Below are 21759 nucleotides of genomic sequence, written 5' to 3'. Positions count from 1 at the left end.
CTGCTCATAATGTTATACTAGGTAACACTACTATGTTACATTTATTACTGTTAATTTTTTTTTTTTTTTTTTTTTGTTATCATATGTATTTCTATTATTCATATTTTTTTTATTAATACTACTGCTCTATTTTGGGTGTTTTTTTTTTCCCCCATCTTGGTTCTAAGGTACCCACTGGCAGCCCGCTAACTGCTCAACGGAATTTTTTTTTTTTTTTCGGGCAATACACGGTTACCTACGTCCCTATTTACTTGTACACGTATATACTAATATATGTATTTTCATATATACAACGCCCTCGTTGTGTTTTTTTGCCCAGCAACACGGATACACAGTTCTTGCTACCTTTGCACCTCTTTTTCTGTTGTCGAGACCTGGATATGGCACTACCCTCTGGATGTATAATAAACATACGGTGATAAATCTAGCACTCCTAACACGCCCACTACGCATGTAAAAATGCCCTAGTACGTGTTATGTATATGTGAATAATATAATACTCGCTTTAGCATGGCACAGGTGGGCGTATCTCCTCTTGGCACTGTTTTGTGTTTGAAACACATTATGTGGTTATTTTCCACTGGCAATCTTCGCTTCGTATTTTTTTTACAGCACATATGTATGTATTCCTACCTTTTAGGAGTCACGGCGAACGCGTTGGCATGACCCCTACGTCCTTTATGTTGCGTAGGAATCTGAGCAAAGTTGTATAGATATAATATGGCTACTGCTTTATTGTAGCCCACGCATCTAGGGGAGCATAAAGCAAAATTGTTCCCTTTAGTTACCCGTAAATGGCACCCACTGGAAACATTCACGTATGTACTAAAATAAATATATTTACATGTATTCTTATATATCTAATTTTTTACTATTATTATTATTTTTTTTTCTTCCTTACAACCTTTTTGTGCTATCGTTACATTCTGTATTCTTTTTTTTTTTTTAATTAGTTGTTCGTTCACGGGTAGTTAAACGGTAACTACGCCCTTTAGGTCAAAACAAATTGGCAACGGGTAAAGCGTTTAATCTACACAATGAACAAATGTATGCGTACGGAGAGGTATGTTTACGTAGCAAAATATAAACATGTGGATATTAAAATAAATGTTGCCTAAAATAGGTGTACCATAAGTAGGGGGTACCACCTATGTGTATCTATTGGTAGGAAAAAAACTTTAAAAAAAATACTCAAAGAAGTACACAAAAAAGGACTCAATAAAGGCCACAAAAAAAGCTGCTAAAATTGCTGCCAATTTGTACAGGCAAACTTCACGCGGAAAATAAGAAAAGGGCGAGAGTGTTGCATGCTTCGATGAACGTAGTTAACTCATCATACCGCGTGATGCATGCATACTCTGTGTATGTTCTACGTAAGAGTAGCAGCTGGACCAGTGGTGGTGGCCGCAGGAGCAGTTCTCTACAGGGGCATAAATAATTGTGCACGAAAAAACAACAGAATAAGTTTTCAAATCGTTTGCACAGTACGTCCAATGTGGCATACACCACCAGTTGGTTCATTCAGGGATGGGCAGAGGCAGTTCGGTTACTATGAATCCGCTACCACAGTTCTGTCACCACCCCCTTTCGTAATTACAATTTTGTTACTCTCTTTTTTTTTTTTATTTGTAAAAAGTGCATGTATCACTGTGTTACACACAGGGGCGGAAAAGGGATGACAATTCTTATGTACACATCGAAAAAAAGCAACACATATATGTATCCCTGCTACCACAGAATGTGTATAGATGTGGGCAGTTATGCGTCTTTCATAATCAACAGCGTGAGTGTAGACTTCATTCGTCTTAATGGTGTAACGAGGTCGGGTTGCACGGGAATACGTATGTACGAATGGGTAAGCGCTCTTCCGCCCATGCACCACACACATACACATGCGTGCAAGTCACACAAGTTAATTTATGCCTCCTCACTCATGCTCATTAGTATGTAACTCCCCCGTAAAGTGCATGTGCGGATGAATTGGTCACTGCAGTTGTTAGTTGTAAGTCTTGCAGGACGTACATACATACATGCACACATAAATATTACAATAAATTTGGTTAAAAAAAAAAAAAGAAAATCACGTAAACTACAATACAACTTTCTCATTGTATAAATCAATTTGCGCAAATGCAACAATTTATATAATAACAAAATGGCTCGAATTCTTAAGTACACTCTTTTAACATAAAATGGTAGAGTAGAAGTAAAAAAAAAAAAAAAAAAAAAATGGATGCAGGTGTGAGAAGTTAGGTGCTACATGACGGAAAAACTTCCTACTGGTTAGGAGAAATTTTCAGAAAAAGGCAGATGTAAATAAACTTCACTCGGGTAGTTTCTCTTTTCCGTGTATTCTCTTAGTTGACGCGAAAGTGACGCAATTTGTGTGTGAATATCCACCGCTGTATACACCTACGCCTATACGTACCAGCAGGTGTGAAGTTTCGCAGATGGAGAAAATTGCTATCCCTAACGTCGGAAGAATGTAAGTGCTAACACATTTGCCTATGCAACCACATGGGCATAACATGTGCATGGCATACTTACTCAGCTGCACAGGATATCCCTTCTGTTGTACAGGAGAGCAATTATATATTTTCCGCCGCGCTTAATTTCTACGGGTGAAATTTCAGAACTAAAAAAAAATTGCCCTTCAAGTAGCTTTTTAAAAGGTGCGCATAAAAGGGACCCAAAACAAAACGGGCAGTAGAGTGGTAGAACACACGATTCATATAAAGCGCGACTAGGTCAAAAAAAAAAAAAAAAAATATACATATATATATTCATAGATCATAAATGTGTGCATTTGTGCAAACATTTGTTTGCCCGTACGTGGTGCTCCTTTTACGTCCTTGTACGCTTTTTTTTTTTTTTTTTCGCGTACACATATACTAATTTGCGGGTACAGTGCAGTCTATAACGCCGCAGATAGTCGCATGTGTGCAGTAAACGGAAATTTCGCTTCTATACATATGTATAGATACGTACACATGGTACGGGTTGCGGGAAATTTTGCCTTAAAATGTGAAAAGCGATTTTGTTGATTAAGCCAAGGAACACCTTTCGTATGCACCAAAAAAAAAAAAAAAAAGTACACCAAATGGGAGGAAAAAAAAAAGGCATATACTAATTATTCGTTCATATATGTACGTATAATGGGATAAAAAAAAAAAAATATATCCTCACGAATGCATTTTTGAAATAACTGCCAAACGCATTTTCATTACAACTCGCGGAAAAGGGAGTTGTATTTTCTTGAGCCAACAATTTAGATAGGTCTCTCCTTGCGCTCACTTAGGAGTCCCGTTTGAGTGGATCCCGACGGTGGCGAAAACAAATGAAAGAATCTTCACATGTGTAAATCAGCAGAGAAGTGCTAATACATGTGTACTTTTGACATACGGTGTATATACACTCAAGGCGCGTTGCACTTGTGGGTACATGCATTTGCACATAGGTACATCTATTCACACAGGTTAATTATTTTACCTTACGCCCTCGGCACGTGTATATGTACCTTTTGTAACTTCCTTAAATATGTATGCGTTGCGCACGTGTGGGGGGTAGCTCCTCCGGTTTGAAGATAGTTCTTCCCAATATACGTGAAGGAGCACACACACAAAAAAACAGACGTACAAAATGTCGAAAACGTATTGCCGCTGTGGAACGTAACAATCGCAATGATTTCCATACGTTCGTATGTCACACAACTTGGCAGTGCTTACGTTCGAGTTGCAAAAATGGAAAGGCTACAAACGGGATGGGGTGTTTTACCCTCCTTCCTCGTATAGTTATTTCTATGTATTGAAATGCTAAAGAAGCCGTATTCATCACGCGGCCCACTGCTCCAAACACACTGTGTAATTGTTACTGTACTAACGAATTATCCTATGTGGTGTAAAGGGAATGTGGGAACAGGCTAATTTCCCGAGAGTGAGTTTTGCGTGAGAAAGGGCCTACCCGTAAATCAGGGTGTGGTATCAGAACGTACGACGAAAGGGATGAAATCGTCCAAAACAGAGCAAATGGAAAGGAAAACAAAAGAATAAATGCGGGCAGACATAAACACACTTCATAAAGGTAAGAGTGAAGCGGCAACAAAATTAAGGGGCGTCCAATGGGCAAAGGGACGCAATTCACTCTAATGACGAATGGATGCACTTCCACGTGTAGTGTAGTGTAATGTAGTGTTATGAGTGCGCCTGATAAGGCATGCCAGGGGGAACTACCACTTGGGTAGGTACAAATCGTGTAAAGGCACAAAGGGATATACAGACAGATGAGCAGTTATTCAAATGTGCAGGTGTGTAAATGAGCAAACAAACGGAAAGTCAAAATAAAGTAGAAAGGAGCAGTCACTTCGACTGACCTTTGTCACTGATGCATTTCCACAGGCACATGTGCCATGTGTGTATCTTTACGTGGACTCTTTTGCACACTTGGTAACATTCACACTGGGTGTGTATTTACGTATGGGTATCTAAATTAACAAATTTGCGTCCGTCATACGAATAATCATTCTATTATTATGCGCAGTGGAAAATAGTAAAAAAAAAAAAAAAAAAAAAAAAACAGCCTTAAAAGAATAAATGACACCCCAACACACACAACTGGCGCTCTCCTTTTCACATAAATATTTTGAAAAGGGCTCGAAGAAGAAAATCTCCTAAGAATGTAGAAACATGCTACTGCGCAGCGAATAAATTTCGGCGAGTCGAACTATAATGAATGGCTTGTAATTGAAAATTGGCGATGCGTATGCAGGCTTTACACATGCATCCCCCTGGATGGAGTCAAGAGGCACAGCGCCACAAGTGGAAATTAGTGCACCGTGTGTATCTTCCTAATTATTTGCACAGTGCGTATTGGTAATGCACTCTGGCAATGTGCTGCGGCAATGCACAGTGCCAGTGAGTGCCTGCACGCACGTGGAATAGCATACATGTCGCACAGACACCCACGAAAAAAGAAAAAAAATCCGCTGACGATCACCAATTATCATGTTAGCCAAAGGTAATAGGGCTAAAACCGAAGGAAGGTTCACCTGGGGTGTGTGCAAAAAGAGAGAAATGCCGGGGGTAGGTGCTTCTCTTTTATTTTTATTAGGAACAGAACACACCGCTCCGTGTGCGTATTTGTATTTTTTTTTTTATTTTACAAAGGAGCTTCGCTACATGCACACCCCTCAAATATCATTTTCCTACATCCCGGTGTTGCCACCGTTTTCTCTTCTTATTGGTGATGTCCCATTGCGCGACAAATATTGATTTGCGCAAATTGCGATCGATAATTTTAGGAGTAGGTATAGTTCTTCTACTAACGCAAAATGTGCACTCTCCTTTGCATGCACCTTTGTATGTAGCTTTGCATGCAGATTTGCTTTTACCTTTGCATGTAATTATTTTCAGCCCCCCTAATGAAACAACAGCAAATTGCTCCTTCGCAAAGCCGTATGGCCAAAAATCTTGCTGGCGCAAAGGCTCCTATTTACCTTAATATAATTCAAAATGATACATAACATTTTGCAGCGCGCGAAAAAGGGGGAACTCCGACAGAAACTAATATCCCGCCCTTCGTAACACAAAAATTGGAGGTGCAAAATTCATGGCGGTTTTGAAAAGGTATAGTGGTATCCACCCGATTGGTTCCCCACATGAGTATGTGCAAAATGATGCTCCTTCTTCTTTAATAATCATCGCTTTTCCCATCTGTTCTTCCGTCCGTCCGTTTTCTTCTTTTTTTAGCGCTGTCGCAAAGTAGGTTCGTCGCCCCTCAGGTCATTTGTGGAAAGCCATTTTTCAAAAAGGGAAAAAAAAAAAAAAAAAAGATCTGCAAGCAAATGAAGTGACGAAACAGTCTTTTACTAATCCGATTTGTCCACACAGTCATTTTGTTAGTCCTCCTATTTGTTAACCCCTCGTATTTCAAAAAATTTTATTCGGTGCGGTACCCTGGGGGGGATGTCCAATTTTGGGGGTATTTTATGGGGCCCCCTTTCGTTGGTCTGTTTGAGCCATTCATATTTTTGATGCATAAAAAGGGGGGAGAAAAAAGGCGATTTTTTTAACATTTCGTGGCGTGAAATGTTGCCCCCTGCTTGGCAAAAAATACCTCAAAATTGATCCAAATTGTTGCAAAAAAATTCCCCAAGCGTGCATGTGCCCACGAGCGTGCCGAATTATGTAACCGACTTGTTCGTAAAAGCATAATCTTCCTTTTCTTCTCTATTCCGAAGCCCGCTTGGGTGCATGGAGGATAAATCCGCTTACCATGTTTCCGTTCATGGTGTGTAGACCTGAAGAAGAAATCAGGCAAAAAATGGCATCCCCTTATTTTTCAAGTTTGCAAAAATGTGTCCACGCGCGAATGGCGGTGCTTGAGAATAAAAAAAAAAAAATGAAAAGTAAAAAAAGTGACAAGTAAAAAAAGTGAGAAACAAAAAAAGAAGTGGGGAAAGAACTGTCTTCTTCTTTTTCGTGGTTGCCAGTTAGTTGTCCCATTTGTAGCTTTCCCATTTGTCTATTGTGTTTATCCTCTTACCGCTTTATCCGTCTACTCGCTCATTTGACTTTTATTTCTTTTTCCTTTTTGAAGTGGATCGCTTTTTATAACTTCTACACCAGTATGACGCAAATGCAACTTGTGCTGAAGAATTATTCTCATTATGAGCCATCAGAAACTGCTCTTAATTTGCCCTTAATTTTTTTTTAATTTTTTTTTCTTTTTCGCCATTCCATTTTGTTCCTCCGTTCGGCTCGTCAAATATGTTTGCGAAAGTTGAAAAAAAAAGGATGGAAAAAAAATTACAATTTTTTGAACCCCCGAAAAGATCACTTCCCTTTTGTTCAATTTTTTGTTTCGCTTTGCGGATGTTGTGTGTATTTCCGCTATACATTCCTACCGCATTGTCTTATCGCTACACCATCGTGTCGTCTCATTGCTACAACACCGCATCACCCTTTTTAATTTTTCTTTGGATTATGCATCCGCTGGTGTGCCGTCACGAATGTGTACACACCCCTTCACCCACACAGGACTAATTTTTCAGAAAAAAAGGCCACACGTAAATTTTACTCATTCGGCATTTTCCCCCTCGGCTGTGAAAAGGAAATTCATGGATACGACAGAAGTGACAGCCTTTATCCCCCCCGAAAATTTCGCACACTTGGGAAGGCTAAAGAACCGGGGGGGAATTAAAGGCGTGAGAAATGTGGGTTGTTTGGAGGGATTGTCCAAGCTGGGAAGAAAGGCGAAGAGATGGACATATATGAATGACCTGGGGAGTGCGTGCAATTTGGGAAGTTTTATCCATCTGAAAAATTTGGACGATACTGAATTGGAAACCCAAGAAAACCTAAAACAAGTGGAGACTAAAAAGTTTGTCCTAAAATATGAAGAGAATAGAGAAGGTAAAATTTGAAAAAAAAAAAAAAAAAATAATTCATAAATTAGCTCTTCCTTTTTTTTTCCTCCTAATGATTAAAATTTTGGCAGCAGAGCTTGTCCTGCGGTGAATAAACAGAGCGCGTCATTTCACCTTTTCATATACTTGGCTGCTCAACCGTCCAGTTTATTTTTTCCTCTTCCCCCTTTGCAGACATCCTACGAAGAATTACCAACAGCCTGAGGGACGACTACCCCAACAACAGCCCAAGTGGAGGCCTCCAAAGTTACTCATCTGAGAGGAGGCACCAAGTTGGCTCCCCCCTAACCACCGACAACGCCAATGTAGAACCTTTAAAGAATATGAGCTCAACGCACGGGTAGGTGTCTGAGTGAACCACGGCAATTGGACACATGTGCCTATATATGTGCATGTGCAGATGCACCTAACTAAATGGACACATCACTTGGAATTCTCTACCCCCTTTTTTCCCCACGCTAGCCTATTGAAGATATTCCTCATAACCTTTTGCGCTTCCCTGGTGTTTTTCGCCTTTGTAGTTTTAATAAAATATGTATACAGCAGATTCAAAGAGCACATGGAAAATCGCCTGGTGAGTAGACACGAATAAGTGCGCCTTTATACATATGCATATTTATGTGCATTTGCGCTCCCCTTTTAGCTTGTTTCTATTTTCACCCCCCAATTTGCACCCCCACTTTGCAGCACAAGTACAGTAGTGGAGAGGAAGCGGTAAACTACATCCCCTAGCGGGTTATCAGAGCTAAACATAATTCTTTTCAATCGCCTTGAAGATCTACACACTATAATTCGGAACATGTGCAGCTCCTTTAAATGGACAACTCATAAATCTTTACTGAGAAAAAAATGAGTCACTACATTTGAATGACATTTTTAAGTCTTCCCTCGTGGAGGGGGCCCTCTCGAGGCATTTGAAACGGCTACGTGTATATATGCGCATGTACCCATTTTTTCGTTTTCCTTTTTCCTTTTTTTTAAAAAAACATACAACATGCCAACCTTCTCAGCATGGGGATAACTTTTTTTTTAATTTTCTTAAACGAAAATATTGCGAACAGCGTCCCGTCATCGTCATTTTTTTTTTTTTTCCAAAGGGGTTTCCTTCGTTGTGCCGCGAAATAAGTTGGGGAAAAAAAGACATCGAAACATCTTACAATTCTTCCGTTGAAAAAATTAAAAAAAAAAAAAGTTTCCGTTTGGACACAGAAAAAAAGGAATTATTAAGACAGACGGGATAAGTCAGACTGGCTGGGGTGAAGCACACGAAAGGCTACTCCAATTGCGGGCGCTCCATGGGAATGACCACGAAAAGGTATATGACATGTGGTAACCATTTGAATGGCGCCTAGATAACAGGCGGCACAAGACACACAGGACATTCATTAGGGAGGTAGGCCACTGGCTAGTGACAGACCTTACGATTGTACAACGGGGGAGTTGCGCAAAAAAAAAAAAAAAAGAAAAAAAGGGAGGAATGGAAAGGAAAGGAAAATTTTAACATACACTTATTCATAATTATCATAGGGAACGGAGCGAATATTTCTACATATGCACTTTGTGCGAATGTGCTGGAAAAATCATGACCATAAATTTTATTATACACATACAAAGAAGCATGTACATAAACCATGGTAGTAAGCGGGGACAAAGCAGATATGGTTTGTACCCTGTAATCGAAGTAGAAATACAAATATTGCTTATATACAATATTATGCTTATGGAACAGTAAAGTTAGGAGTAAAAAAGGGGGCGTAGGGGAACACACATACATATATTTCACTTTACACATTGAATTTATAGGAGCAACTACTGAAGACCTTGCAGTCAGGGAAAATATTTGACAATGCTGAGGAATATGGACTTAGATGCAGCAGGGACAGCCAGGTAGGGGGAAGTGTGGGCTACGTGAAAACACAATTAGGTTCATATCGGGAAATTGAGGATTGTGCTAAAAAAATTACGCAAGCTTGGTGTTATGCGTCCGATGTGTCGGATGGCGATGTATTGTATGGGGAACGGTGTGACTTACTGTATTATATGGTAAAAGAAATCATATCTGGGTCGCAGTATACAAATTCATTGAACGACATTATAAACAAAGTGTACGAAGCCATTGGGATGATACTTCTTATAGATGGATGTGATGTTCAAAAGCACAGTGTCTCTTGGCAATGGCTAAAAGAGAAGAAGGAAATACTCCACTACATGTACAACTATGAAACTCTCAAAAGTTATAAAGGACAGGACAGTGAATCTTCCTGTGATGAGAAATATAATTCTTATATAGATAACATTAAAACAGCATGTGCAAAAGTGAATGATTATTGCACAACGGGGGGGGGAGGTAAAACAAATGGTGATCCATTTTGTACGTGGTTTAATAAGGACGAAAATAAAGAGAAATGTGGTGAGAAATTGCTGGAACTGAAAGATCTGCAATGCAAATCACTACCTGAAGATAGTATATCATCCTCCTCTAATGCTACCCCCGTTGCCATATCGGGTGTAATTACCACCATAGGATTACCAGCATTTGTTTTCTTTCTATATAAAGTAAGTACATACAACTGGAATTACCACAATGTATATAACTATATATATGTAGTATATATATGTATACATATACACATATATAAATAAGTGTATATGTAATATATATATATATACTTATATAGCATATATATGTGTATATGCTATATATATTTCCTTCCCCTTCCTTCCTTCGTTTCTCCTTCTTATCGAAGTACAATCTTCTACCTTCTTGGATCAGTAACAAAATTAAAAGCAACGGAGGTGGAAGGAAAGCAAGAAAAAAAAGAACAACACTTGGAAGCGACTTTGATCTAACTTCAGCAACATATTCAACAGAAATGAATTCCACAATAGGAAGTTCAACCATGGGCAGTTCTTTAACCGTAGGTTCTATGGACGAATCTACCATATATAATAGTGGACGACGACCGCGACCACGCCCACCACCAAAACCATCTCCTCAAAGGAGTAATAAACCAACAACGAAAAATGTAGCTTACCATCCCATGCAAAATTAAATAAGGGGGAAGGGAAAGCCTCACCATTTAATGATGTGTGTACGTTGTTCTACATGGCATGATAATGTATGTTTCCCTTTCTTTGTGGTTGATGTTGTTGCCTTTGCCTTTGTTTTCCAGTATTCGTCCTTCCTCTGCTGCGTGTTGCAGTATATGGGACAGAGCGTACCGTATTAGAATCAAACATGGAACTTGTTTCCGATGAGTCCATTGTGAATGTGTCCCTTGTTGAATAATCTGTTACAGAATCAAAGTGATGGCGTCCATTGGATTTTTTATTTCTTGCGTTCCTTCCTCTACTGTTGTTTCCGAAATGGTTACAGAACCAAGAAAATAGAAAACCGTACTGAAAGGAAAGAAAGGAGGTGGTAGGTGGAAGGAAGGTTGTTATGGTTGTGGTAGGATGGAAGGGAGTATCTAAGGGAGGAGGAAGAAAGAGGGGTTTAGTAGGAGGAAGGAGCGGGTCTAAGGAAGGAAGGGTTTATGGTTCAGGCTTTTAGAGTTTAGTGTTCAGCGCTCAGGGTTCAGGGTTCAGGGTTCAGTTTTTAAGATTTAGGGTTCAAGTTTTAGGGTTTACGGTTCAGTGTCGTCGGGCTTCAGGGTTTAGAGTTCAGTGTTCAGGGTTTAACGTTCAGCATTTTAGGGATTAGGTTTTAGACCTTAGGGTTGCGGTATAAGAATCATTGTTTCAGGGTGTGGATACAACAATATGGCCTGGTGTTTTTAGCTGTCTTAGGGTATAAGAACTAGAATGTAGCCTGGTATTTAGCTTTTTTAGGGGTGTAATGAGAACAATGTGCCCTGGTATATAGCTATTTAAGGGTATAAGGACAACAATGTGTCCTGGTATTTAGGTGTTTCAGGGTGTAAGGACAACAATGTGGCCTGCTAGTTAGCTGTTTTCGTAAGGGGTATGCATCCGAAGTGTTCATACAAGAAAAAGGAAAGAAGGAAAAACAAGAAAAAATAAAAGAAGGGACAAAAAAAAAAAAAAAAAAAAAAAAAAAAAGACACATATATGCTACACCTCACCGCGCATTCCCCTACCTAAATCATCTCAATTTTTTCCAGCCTATAATTGTACACATACTTCTCCAACTCGTCAAAGTCCGTGGTCCTCTCCTTAAACCTCTTCTGAAGGACAAGAAAACACTTTTCCTTTTCTTGAACTGGAAAAAAATTGTTAATGAGGTTAATCAGCATACCCCACACGACCTTCAACTGTTGGGAGGTCATTACATCGTTGAAGTGTTGTGTTGCACTTGAGTGGGTGTATGTATCTTTTGTATTTTTGCGGGAGTCCTCCTTGCCATCCTTGCCACCTTCGCCCTGGTGAGCGGATCCATTTGCAACTTTCCCCCCTTGTGAGGCTTCCTTCCTCTCCTGAACAAAATTCTGAACAACTAGCTCCAAAATTTTTCTAATCATCAACTCGTACTTATTCTCGCCGCTCATCCGCTTGGTATCCTTGATGAGATTGAAAACCTGATCGTAAATATCTTTCGATAGGATTTCCCTAAAAGATGATATGAGCGACTTGGCGTTATCCAACTTGGTGCTGTTGAGCTTAGTTCCGCCAGTCTTCTCCTCACCTACCTCTTCACCACTTTTAAAAATGTTAAGGTCTTTGTTATCATCGACCAAAATGCTCTTTTCCTCTTTTTTCCCTTTGGTTATATTCTGTATCATGCTAAGTATTTTGGGTTGGTTTTTCATCTTCTTAATGGGGTTAAAGACAAACTTGTTCTGGGTCATGGAGTGCTTATTCCTGTTGGTCTTGTTGTTACTGCTTTTGATATAACAGTCTTGAAAATTCTTTCCGATTTGTTTGTTATTACTATTTGCATTTCCAGTAGCGCTGCTGCTATCCCACTCCCCCTTGGTATTCTCCCCCCCACTTACACTTGCGCTTATGTCCAGATTGTTCTGTTGTATTCCCTTAAAGAGCTCAAAAAATTTGTCTATGTCACTTTGTATCTGTTCAATATCTCTATATATGCGAAAGTGGGTCCTAACCCATTTGGAGATTTCCTTAATCCTCTGGTTGTTGGAAAATCTGGAATCTAAAAAGAAAATAGACCCGTAGTCATTTTTGTGTCGAATCACTCTTCCTATGGACTGGTTGATCGACCGCATTGCTTCTTCATTGTACCATTTGTTCCCCTTGGAAATGTTCGACAATGTGGTGTTGTTGGATAGGGCACCCCCTCCATTAGCCCCACCGGTCATATCATTTGGAGAAAATTCATACTTAAAATTGTCGAGAAATTCCTTCTTGAAAATAATTTTACTGTCATACACATTTCCATATGGCAGACCACAAATAATGACTCCCCTACAGCAGTCATCCTTGAAGTCTATTCCTTCGGAGATTTTTCCTCTGCAGACACCCATAAGAATGGCTCCTTTTCTTTTCTTCTTGATAAGATTTTCGTACTGTTGTAGGATGTCCTTCAATTCGGCTGCTTTATTTGGTTCCACGAAAATCGTTTTGTAGGAATTTATTTTTTCGAAGATTTTAAATTTTTTCCAAGCATTTACCGTTTCGGTCATAGAACTGTACGACGAAAAGAAAATTAACACTCCATATGGGATGCAAATAATCAGGTCGAAAATGCAGTTCCCCAACGCTTGGATGTAATTGTCATTGCTCCTATTTTCATATGTGGAGAGCAAAATTTGATTGTTATAATGCGTCATGCAGCCAACGAATAGTTGATGAGATTTTATCACGTGGTCATTTTCAAGGATATGTTTGAACGAGAAATAATTCCCACTCAGTTGCTTGGAGAACGGTTCAATTGGGGACAACGTCCCAGACGTTACAATAATCGAATTGACCTTTTCTTTTAAAATTCCACATAAACTAGCAGTAGCGGAAAAGCACAAAAGTGATATATTCTTGCTCATGGTGTAGTTGTACTTATCATACCCAATTTTTGTTTTACTTTTTGTAAATTTTTTCATGTTATCATACACTTTGTTCACATCAGTACATTCAGTGTAGGGCACCTTTTCTTCATTAATGAACAATTGGAAGTATTCAATGCAATTTCTCACAACATCGCTAAAGAGGATGCTTAACGATTTCCGAATTGTATCAATGGTAGAAATGTACTTGTTGATATTTTTCATATCCATAAGGGTGATCTTAAAGTCGTTAACATATCTATTTAGTAACTCCACCATGGATGAAAGCAAAGTGTGGAATTTTTCAAAATTATCCTTTGTTATATTTATGTTGTTTTTTTCAAAAATATCAAAAATTTGCTTCCCTTCATAGGTCTTATGTTTTTCTTTAATTTTATTTTTTCCACTTATTTCCAACCTCTCATTGTCCAGCCAGGAGATCAACGCTGTGATGCTTCTATTCAGTATGAACAGTTCATCTACACTGATTCTTTCTTTCATTTCTTTATCTACATCCTTCACTTTGTCTAGCACCGTTAGCGTAGCCTTGATGCCATCCAGAAAGAGGTTCAAATCGGAGTCCTTAATTTTGAACGACACCGCTTCTTCTGCAACAGTTTCTATATTGTGCCCTTCGTCAATTATAATGATGCTATTTTCTAAGTTCAACTTGAGGATTTTCCTTGTGCTTTCTTCGAACAGGTAGTTATATGGAAGAAGTATCACGTGGCATTCGTTCTGAATTTCCCTCGTGGCGTAAAATGGGCAAAAATGAATGTTCTGCCCTACGGAGTTCCCCTTTCCTATCTCACTGAGCGTTTCGACATCCATGGGGATTGTAAATAAATGTTTTAACTTGTATAGGTACTTCAACCCATTGTGGTACATGCACTCTCCATTCTTCCTCGCCCTCTTACACATATTATTCAACATGGTTCCCTTATAATTGTAGTTAATGTTGTGAACACACAGCTGGTCTCTGGAACCCAAAATGGTTGTCAGTAGTTTGTACTTTTCATTGTTCTTAATAAAGTACACATTTTTTAACTCCTTTATGACTTGCTTCAACTGACTGTGGGTTCTGGAAGCGTAAATTATCTTGGGGAAATCACTTGCCGGAGCAGCTTTCGCTGGGCTACCTTTACTATTTTCAAACTCCTTAAAATCGAATGATATGTTCTTTTTATTTTCTGTAATGTTTATATTTTCCGAGAAAGCTCCCTTCTTCTCCAGCACGTCTACCAAATAGCTAATACTTGCACACAGCAGACACAGCGTCTTTCCCGTCCCAGTTGGAGACTCCAAAATCGCATTTTCCTTCTTCTTCAGTGCATTCAAAACGCTCAACATGTAATTATACTGGCAGTCGTACAGCTCGTAGGGGAAATACACCTCTACGTCGTTGATAGTGTACCGGTGGTTCACATCTTCGTTCTTCACCACTTTGTACCTCTTGTGGATTTTACCCTCCATGGAGTTTCTCACGCGTTCAATTGAACACCCCAACAGTTCAACTTCCACAAGCGAAAAACTGCCGCGCCGAGGAAGCAATTATGTTGGAACGTATGCTCCTACTCACCCGCTCGGAGCGAACTCAAAAACCTTTACGATGTTCCAAATGGATAAAACCAATTCGGACGATACAATGTTGCTTCAAAATTCAGTTATGAATCTCTTCAAACTTTGAGGAAAAAATTGTCCTATAATTACGCGGAGCTATCTTAAAAAAAAAAAAAAAATTCGAATCGCCCGTCTCAGCGGAAGATCACAAAGGTACGCATTTCTTATGCTTCGAATACTGCTTGTAATTCTTCTTCTTCTTTTTTTTTTTTCTTTTTTTTTTTCGTGACGCATTTCCTCTCTCCCCTTCCGCTCAAACGAAAATGAGAGAACCCTTGGTGATTAACTCGGAGGACATCTTTTCACGCCCTTTTCCCGTGCACGAAAAAATGAAAAAAATTTCCGTTTCTTTTTAAAATGTACGATATTATGTGTCTTCCACCTTGTATTCCTTCGCTTCTCATTCAGAAGCCACGTTCAACCTTTGTTCACGTGACTGGCGAGGGCGTCCTACATGAGTGATCATCCTATGCATGAAAACTCATTTACGTGGACTTTCTCGGGATGCTCCCTTTTTACACCTAGCCAAAATATACGCAAAAAAAAAAAAAAAAAAAACGCGCCAGGAAATTATCCCCGTGGGGAAAATAAAAAATTTTAGCAGTACCCACGGGGATAACATACAAAAGGGAACACAAATGAGTACACAAGTGGATATACAAATGGAATAATTTCAAATAGTTTTAAATTATTTTAAAATAATTTTTTCTTTTTAAAATGGTCTACCAGACATACTCAACATGGGTACAAAAAAAAGGTGGGCCTTTTAAAAATCATGCAAATTTTATGTCTCGCATATGACCGCTTTATACGCTCAAATGGAAGCTTAAAAATGTATGTAACAGAGGGGGGCCAGTTGTTTGTTTCTTAAAAGATGGAGAGCACACCGCACGGGCATTCAAATGGAGAAAATTCCCGGTGTGTTCCTCACGTTCCTTCAAAAAAGGTGGTAGCAGTCCGCGCGGCAGCAAAAATGCACACTTATACAAGCACGAAACGCCACATTGAATTTTGCAGAGAGAAGTACAAAGCAATGGTAATCAATTGGTCACATGAATATGTAGCAAATCGCGGGTGCCAACTCTTCATATGTTTTAGCACCCACACAGGAACTTATTCGTTGACAGGCGCCTTCTCACAAAAGCAAAATTTTGCTTGTGTGCACCAGCATAAATATGTATACATATATAAGTAATTAGTTAAAAGAAAACTTTAAAAGCTGCATGGTGTTCATTACAAGATGGGGAAAAAATGTGTTGTGCTTAAATCCCGGAATGAGGCATCCCACTCTTATAAACCCTATTCTTGTTGGGAAAAGTAAAACATAAAAAATGGAAAAATTGTAAAAAAAAAAAAAAATGTACACAAATGAGAAAGGATTTTCCCCGATGTGGTCCCCCTGGGACGGTTTGCATTGTATGCACCATAATAGAAGCCTTTAAAAAATTGCTATCAGGAAAGGAACGCACAGAAAAAAAAATCAAATTCTTCAAGAGCCCAAATTTATGCAAACGAAAAGAGACTGTTCCCAAATAATGGAAACGTTTGTTCTTTAAATTCTTATTTTGCATGTTCAAGGGCAAGAAATAAAGAAAAATTTTTTTTTTTTTTTCTACGTATAAGTTTACGTATATTTGCGGCCCATTTCTACGCTTCATTTTTTTTCTTTTTTTTAATTTGCCTACCTCCCTTTGGCTGCAAACCTGTATGTAATGTCCTTTTTCTTTTTTCCCATAAAAACCGCGCCTCTTCCATGTCGCCAAATGGGCAGAAGAAACATGATCCAATTTTAAATCATCAAGAAAGGGACTTTTTACTACTTTTCCAAGCTAACTAAAGGGAAGAGGAGAAAAGGAATAAAAAAGAAAGCGCCACAACGGTACGTCAGGCAGCAGAAAGTAAAAATGAGCGAAGGCGAAAAAGATATTCTAATGAATCAAACTACGGAGGAAGAAAAAAGTAATAATCATGGAAGCGCCAACATGGACAGTACCCCCCAAGAGAATAACGACAACATCTTCTCCAACAATGACGAATTACAAAAAGAAATTAACAAAATGATTCAAAGGAACGTTGTTTATTTAAATATAAAAAACAAAAACAGTACCATCAAGACGATAAAGAAAAATAACCTAAGCACAAAGAAAAAAGATCACAAGAATACGCATTTGAAGCGATTGATCAAGGCGGGAAAAAATATGGAGAATGATATGCTCGAAGAAATTAGCGAACGCAGAAAAAAAAATAAAATAAAAAGGGAACAGAAAAAAGCTAAAAAGTTGGAGGGGGAATTGAAGGTCGGAAATATGACCGTTATTAAAGACATTTCAAAAATGAGGAAGTGCGACAAAAAGGCGAAGAACAAAATATACAAGTTGTCTTCAGACATTATTCACAAAATTTTGAAAAAAAAAAAGTGAAAACATTGATTGGACAACAATTCGGTTTGCTTCACCATTCGGTTGATGCATCAACTGAGATTGGTATTTTTCGTTTATTTTTCACCCAATGTTTTATTTTTATGTGTGCAAAAATGGCCAGCGCGCCGCGTAAAAAGTATTATCATAATACTGTCTGCGTAATGCGTTCATATAGCGTCCATATGTAACGAACCCCTTGCACAGAGTTTCCTATACACCCTTCTTTTAACACTAAAAGAAGGTGGTGATATTCTTCCCAATTTGAATTTATTCGTCACCTCCACCAAAAAAAAGAAATTAAAACATTTTTATCTTTTTTTTTGGACATTCTTTACTTACTTGATATTAAAAAATTTACCGATTTGTTAAAGAGCGTATTGGTTCTTAACCCCATCTCTCGTGGGCAACGTAAAAGAACAAATTATTTACGTGCAACCGGACTGGAGTTCAATTCGCGGGTGTTACATGCATACGTCCATTGCACCCTCCACACAGGCGTACAATTAGGGCTAACACGTTACGCCACATGAACGGAGCAGTAAATGTAAATTCAATTGGGAAAAGAAAAAATAACAAAGGGTTATTCCCCAACAATCATTAATTCTGCAATTAGCACATGAACGTAAAGCAGGTCGCGGTTGGACACTTAATCCTTTTATACGAATTATTCTTTTTTTAACGTATGTTCATATTTTTCCCACCTCCATTAATCACATCACCCCGTATGATGCCTCATCATGCATGCATACACAAATATACCTGCCACGTTATCTTCTTCACCCATTAAACTAGGCTAACGCTCTTGGCAGAAAAGGTAAAAAAAAAAAAAAAATGTTCGACGCGGAAAATAATCCAAAGAAGGTCCTATGCGAGCGTTTTTGTAAAATATGCATGACGAAAAAAAAAAAAAAATACACATTGAATATTGAATGATCTACCCCCACCGCATCGCTTCTTTATTATTATTTTTGACCCTTGGGAAAAGTCGAAGCTGTAAATTTTGAACATGCAAATATAGCCAAACGGTATAAATATATATGCATAAGCGCATCACAAAAGTTACGTACATACGGACGCACCTACTTCATGGTGGTTTTTTTTTTTTATTTTTTTTTCCCTTTATGGCATATTAAAAAGGCGCAAATGGGGTAACTGTGCGTATATAAGGCGCATACTTTTCCACGTACGGATTTTTTTTTTTCTTGGGTGCCTCCCCTGTGGCATATATAACCCCCTGCAGTTACCGCTGACGCCGGAGCTGCGCACAGAGGGATAATTGGCAAAACCCAATCCGACGCGAATCGCCCTGCGATAAAAAAGGCAAGCTGCAACCTCTGTTCCAGGTCATCCAATCATGTAATAAATACCATATGTGGGTGAGGTGAATTGCAAAAAAATACCCACGGGTTGATGTGAAAGAAGAAAAATAAAGTGGTGCACTATAAAACTGTGCGAAGTTGCCATTTGTAGGAGCGCAGCACCGCTGAAGCTTCTACCACTTAAGGGAATTAGCAACCCTTATTTTCTAATGACATTTATTTTTCCCGCGGCATATATTTTTCCGTTCATACATATATATATACACTTTTCCAAATGGGAAGCCGAAAAGTATAAATAAAATATATACATGCGCAATTATTTATATATTATACCTCGTTTTTTTTAAAAGAAAAGGCTAGGTTCACGCTCACCCTTTTCGCGCATACGTGCTTGGCACATATATTTATAAACCCTAACGAATATATACGACGCTCGTTCAAAAAAAAGAAAAAAAAAAAAAAAGCTTATAAAATTGATATTTACCCATGTGGCATTTATTTTTTTTCATTTAAAAAAAAAAAAAAAATTTATAAACATTTTTGCGAACATTTGTAACCCTTCTGATATTTACCAAAATATGTATTCCTTCCATTTTGGAAACTAACGTTAAGGAATATTTTAAGAGGCTCCTTCATCCATATAACGGAAAAATAACAGTATACTGTTTAGTCGCTTAAAAGGTAAGTCGAGCGGATGAGAGTGGAATATGCCAATAAAAGTAGAGCGCACGGCATGAGCATAAGTACGCTTAATCGCGCAGTTGTACACGCTTATATTACTGAGCGCGATGCTGTAGTCATAACAAAAGAGAAGCACATTATCACATTCCGCGCGCGAAGCTGCACGTGCGGTGTTGTTCATCATCGTATATACGTGAGCACGAAGGGACGTGACAGTTAAAGCCGTTATGCTTGCGTTGCGGGAAAAGGTCGTACATTCTTGTGAACTGCATAATTACCGCGTAGTATACTTGCCCGATGCCTTTACATTTATTTCTTTTCATTTGACCGCTGCCCCTGGTTGAACATATCCCCATGCTGTGTTTATTACCCACCTTAACCATTTGCATTATTTGGAGAGAAATATACCATAATTAAAAATTTATCATCACTTATGCACGTGAATATATCTGCGTGAATACAACTTCGTGCGTTACATATTACCTATATGTGAAGTGTAAGGCAAAAGAAAGTTGCACATGCATATGCTTTCTTCGTAAAGGGGAAAATATATTCCCCCATTCTGCCTATTTTGAATGGAACTGTGTACATTTACCTTGCCACATTTTTGAGAAAAATGCCTTCTTCGTATCATTTGCTAACATGAAAAATGTACACATAATTTTTTTTTCCTTTTTTTGGCACCCCTCCACAGATGGGTATCAGCAGAGACGGCCGACACAAACTCCGCCTTACCGGTGGAAAAAAAAAAATCCACAAGAAGAAGAGAAAGTATGAATTAGGAAGGCCCCCATCGAACACCAAGTTGGGCAGTAGACAAGTCCATGTTGTTAGGGGAAGAGGAAAAAATTACAAGTACCGGGCAATCAAACTCGACTCAGGCAGCTTTTCCTGGCCAGCATTTGGTGTTTCAAAAATTACGAGAATTATCGACGTTGTTTATAATGCCTCCAACAATGAGCTGGTCAGAACAAAGACGTTGGTCAAAAACTGCATCGTCCTGATTGATTCCCATCCTTTTACTACATGGTAAGTTGAGAGCGCCACGCCAATGCAAGGATAAAAAAAGAATGCCAAGCAGAGTCGACGAAATGGAGCAAAAAATATATGGCACGCCCTGGACGGAGCACGTTAAAGAAACAAAAGGAAGGGGGGACCCTCCGGACAAGGGCGCGTTTTTTTCTTTTTTTCTTTTTTTCTTTGATGATGATAAGAATATATACCATTTAAATTTCCGAAAACAAATTTGAGGAAATAATATATTCGTAATATAGCTGGAATTACCGACTGAATAAAGAAAAAAAAAAAACTCGCTCCAAGAGTGCCAACTTGTAAATAATACCTCGACCACTTTTTTTACAAATATTAAGAAAAATTCCCCCCTTTTTACTCATTTTTTTAACCCCTAATAGGTACGAGAACACATTTGGTGTAACCCTAGGAAAGAAGAAAAAAGGAAAAACTGATGAAGAGAACAAAGAGGAGAACAAAGCTGAAGGTGAAGAAAATGAAGAAAATAATGAAGAGAAAGATGAAAAGGCAAAGTCGTCCTACTCAGTAATTAAAAAGATAGGAAAATCCAAGCAGATCGACCCAGCTTTATTGGAACAGTTCAAACAGGGAAGAGTGTTAGCTTGTATCAGCAGCAGGCCTGGACAGTGCGGCAAAGCTGATGGTTACATCATTGAGGGCGATGAGTTGCTATTTTACAAGCGTAAAATGGACAAGAAAAAGAGAAATTAACTGGATATCTTTGTATGCTGTTATATAGTGTAAAATGTTGCTATTTCGCAGAGGAAGAGAAGAGACCAAAAAAAAAAAATTTTACACACACATCCCATGTGCGAGCACACTTATTATATACATTACATAGCTATACAAGTACCCAGTGCGTGCGCGCATGTACTTGCATCACGTATATATGTATGCTTGTGCGACCCTATCTTTGCACCCCCTTTTTTCATTTATAACGACCAGCTAATGACAAACGAATGTATCCCTGTACCATCCATGCCATGTTGTTAAACCTTTTAATAGACTTCCAATTAAAACTCAATTTAAGTGCAAGAAAAATTGCACGCCTAATTTTAAAAACGGTGTAACATTAACTCGGCCAGTGTTCCCCCCAATAAGGGGAAGACGATAACACACACGCGTATATTTTTACACGATACATACATTTATATGCATACAATGTGCGTATTTTCCCCGGGGGAAATAACCCCAAAGAGGAACGAACCTATGCCAAATTGATCTCAAGCAGGGGTATGAAATATGGTTTGTTCCCGTTGTGGAGACATACTCCCCCATAATTTTTTCCTTTTGAGAGAACG

At 38.7% G+C, this 21759-nt stretch overlaps 4 protein-coding genes across 4 annotated transcripts; 3 read left to right on the top strand and 1 right to left on the bottom strand.

Moving 5' to 3' along the window:
* Window positions 1–7114: 7114 nt before the first annotated feature.
* PCOAH_00050530 (Uncharacterized protein) lies at window positions 7115–8155 on the top strand (the record flags this gene model as incomplete). The annotated part of the gene is made up of 4 exons (XM_020061835.1): window positions 7115–7409; window positions 7598–7763; window positions 7886–7997; window positions 8111–8155. 4 exons carry the CDS (start codon window positions 7115–7117, stop codon window positions 8153–8155), a joined length of 618 nt encoding a protein of 205 aa, XP_019917310.1.
* A 3368-nt stretch (window positions 8156–11523) lies between these two features.
* On the bottom strand, window positions 11524–14859 carry PCOAH_00050520 (DNA-repair helicase; the record flags this gene model as incomplete). Its single annotated transcript, XM_020061834.1, has 1 exon — window positions 11524–14859. One exon carries the CDS (start codon window positions 14857–14859, stop codon window positions 11524–11526), a length of 3336 nt encoding a protein of 1111 aa, XP_019917206.1.
* A 2051-nt stretch (window positions 14860–16910) lies between these two features.
* Window positions 16911–17426, top strand: PCOAH_00050510 (Uncharacterized protein; the record flags this gene model as incomplete). Its single annotated transcript, XM_020061833.1, has 1 exon — window positions 16911–17426. One exon carries the CDS (start codon window positions 16911–16913, stop codon window positions 17424–17426), a length of 516 nt encoding a protein of 171 aa, XP_019917106.1.
* A 1825-nt stretch (window positions 17427–19251) lies between these two features.
* Window positions 19252–21333, top strand: PCOAH_00050500 (40S ribosomal protein S8; the record flags this gene model as incomplete). Its single annotated transcript, XM_020061832.1, has 3 exons — window positions 19252–19426; window positions 20121–20455; window positions 20839–21333. The coding sequence occupies 2 exons, from the start codon at window positions 20121–20123 to the stop codon at window positions 21167–21169; spliced, it is 666 nt and encodes a 221-aa protein (XP_019917371.1).
* Window positions 21334–21759: the final 426 nt, after the last annotated feature.

Source organism: Plasmodium coatneyi, chromosome 13 (assembly GCF_001680005.1).
Source record: "Plasmodium coatneyi strain Hackeri chromosome 13, complete sequence".
In the NCBI taxonomy this organism is placed as follows: Eukaryota; Apicomplexa; class Aconoidasida; order Haemosporida; family Plasmodiidae; genus Plasmodium; species Plasmodium coatneyi.
The sequence above is the reverse complement of the archived record's forward strand: the minus strand, read 5'-3'. Positions and strand labels throughout refer to the sequence as shown.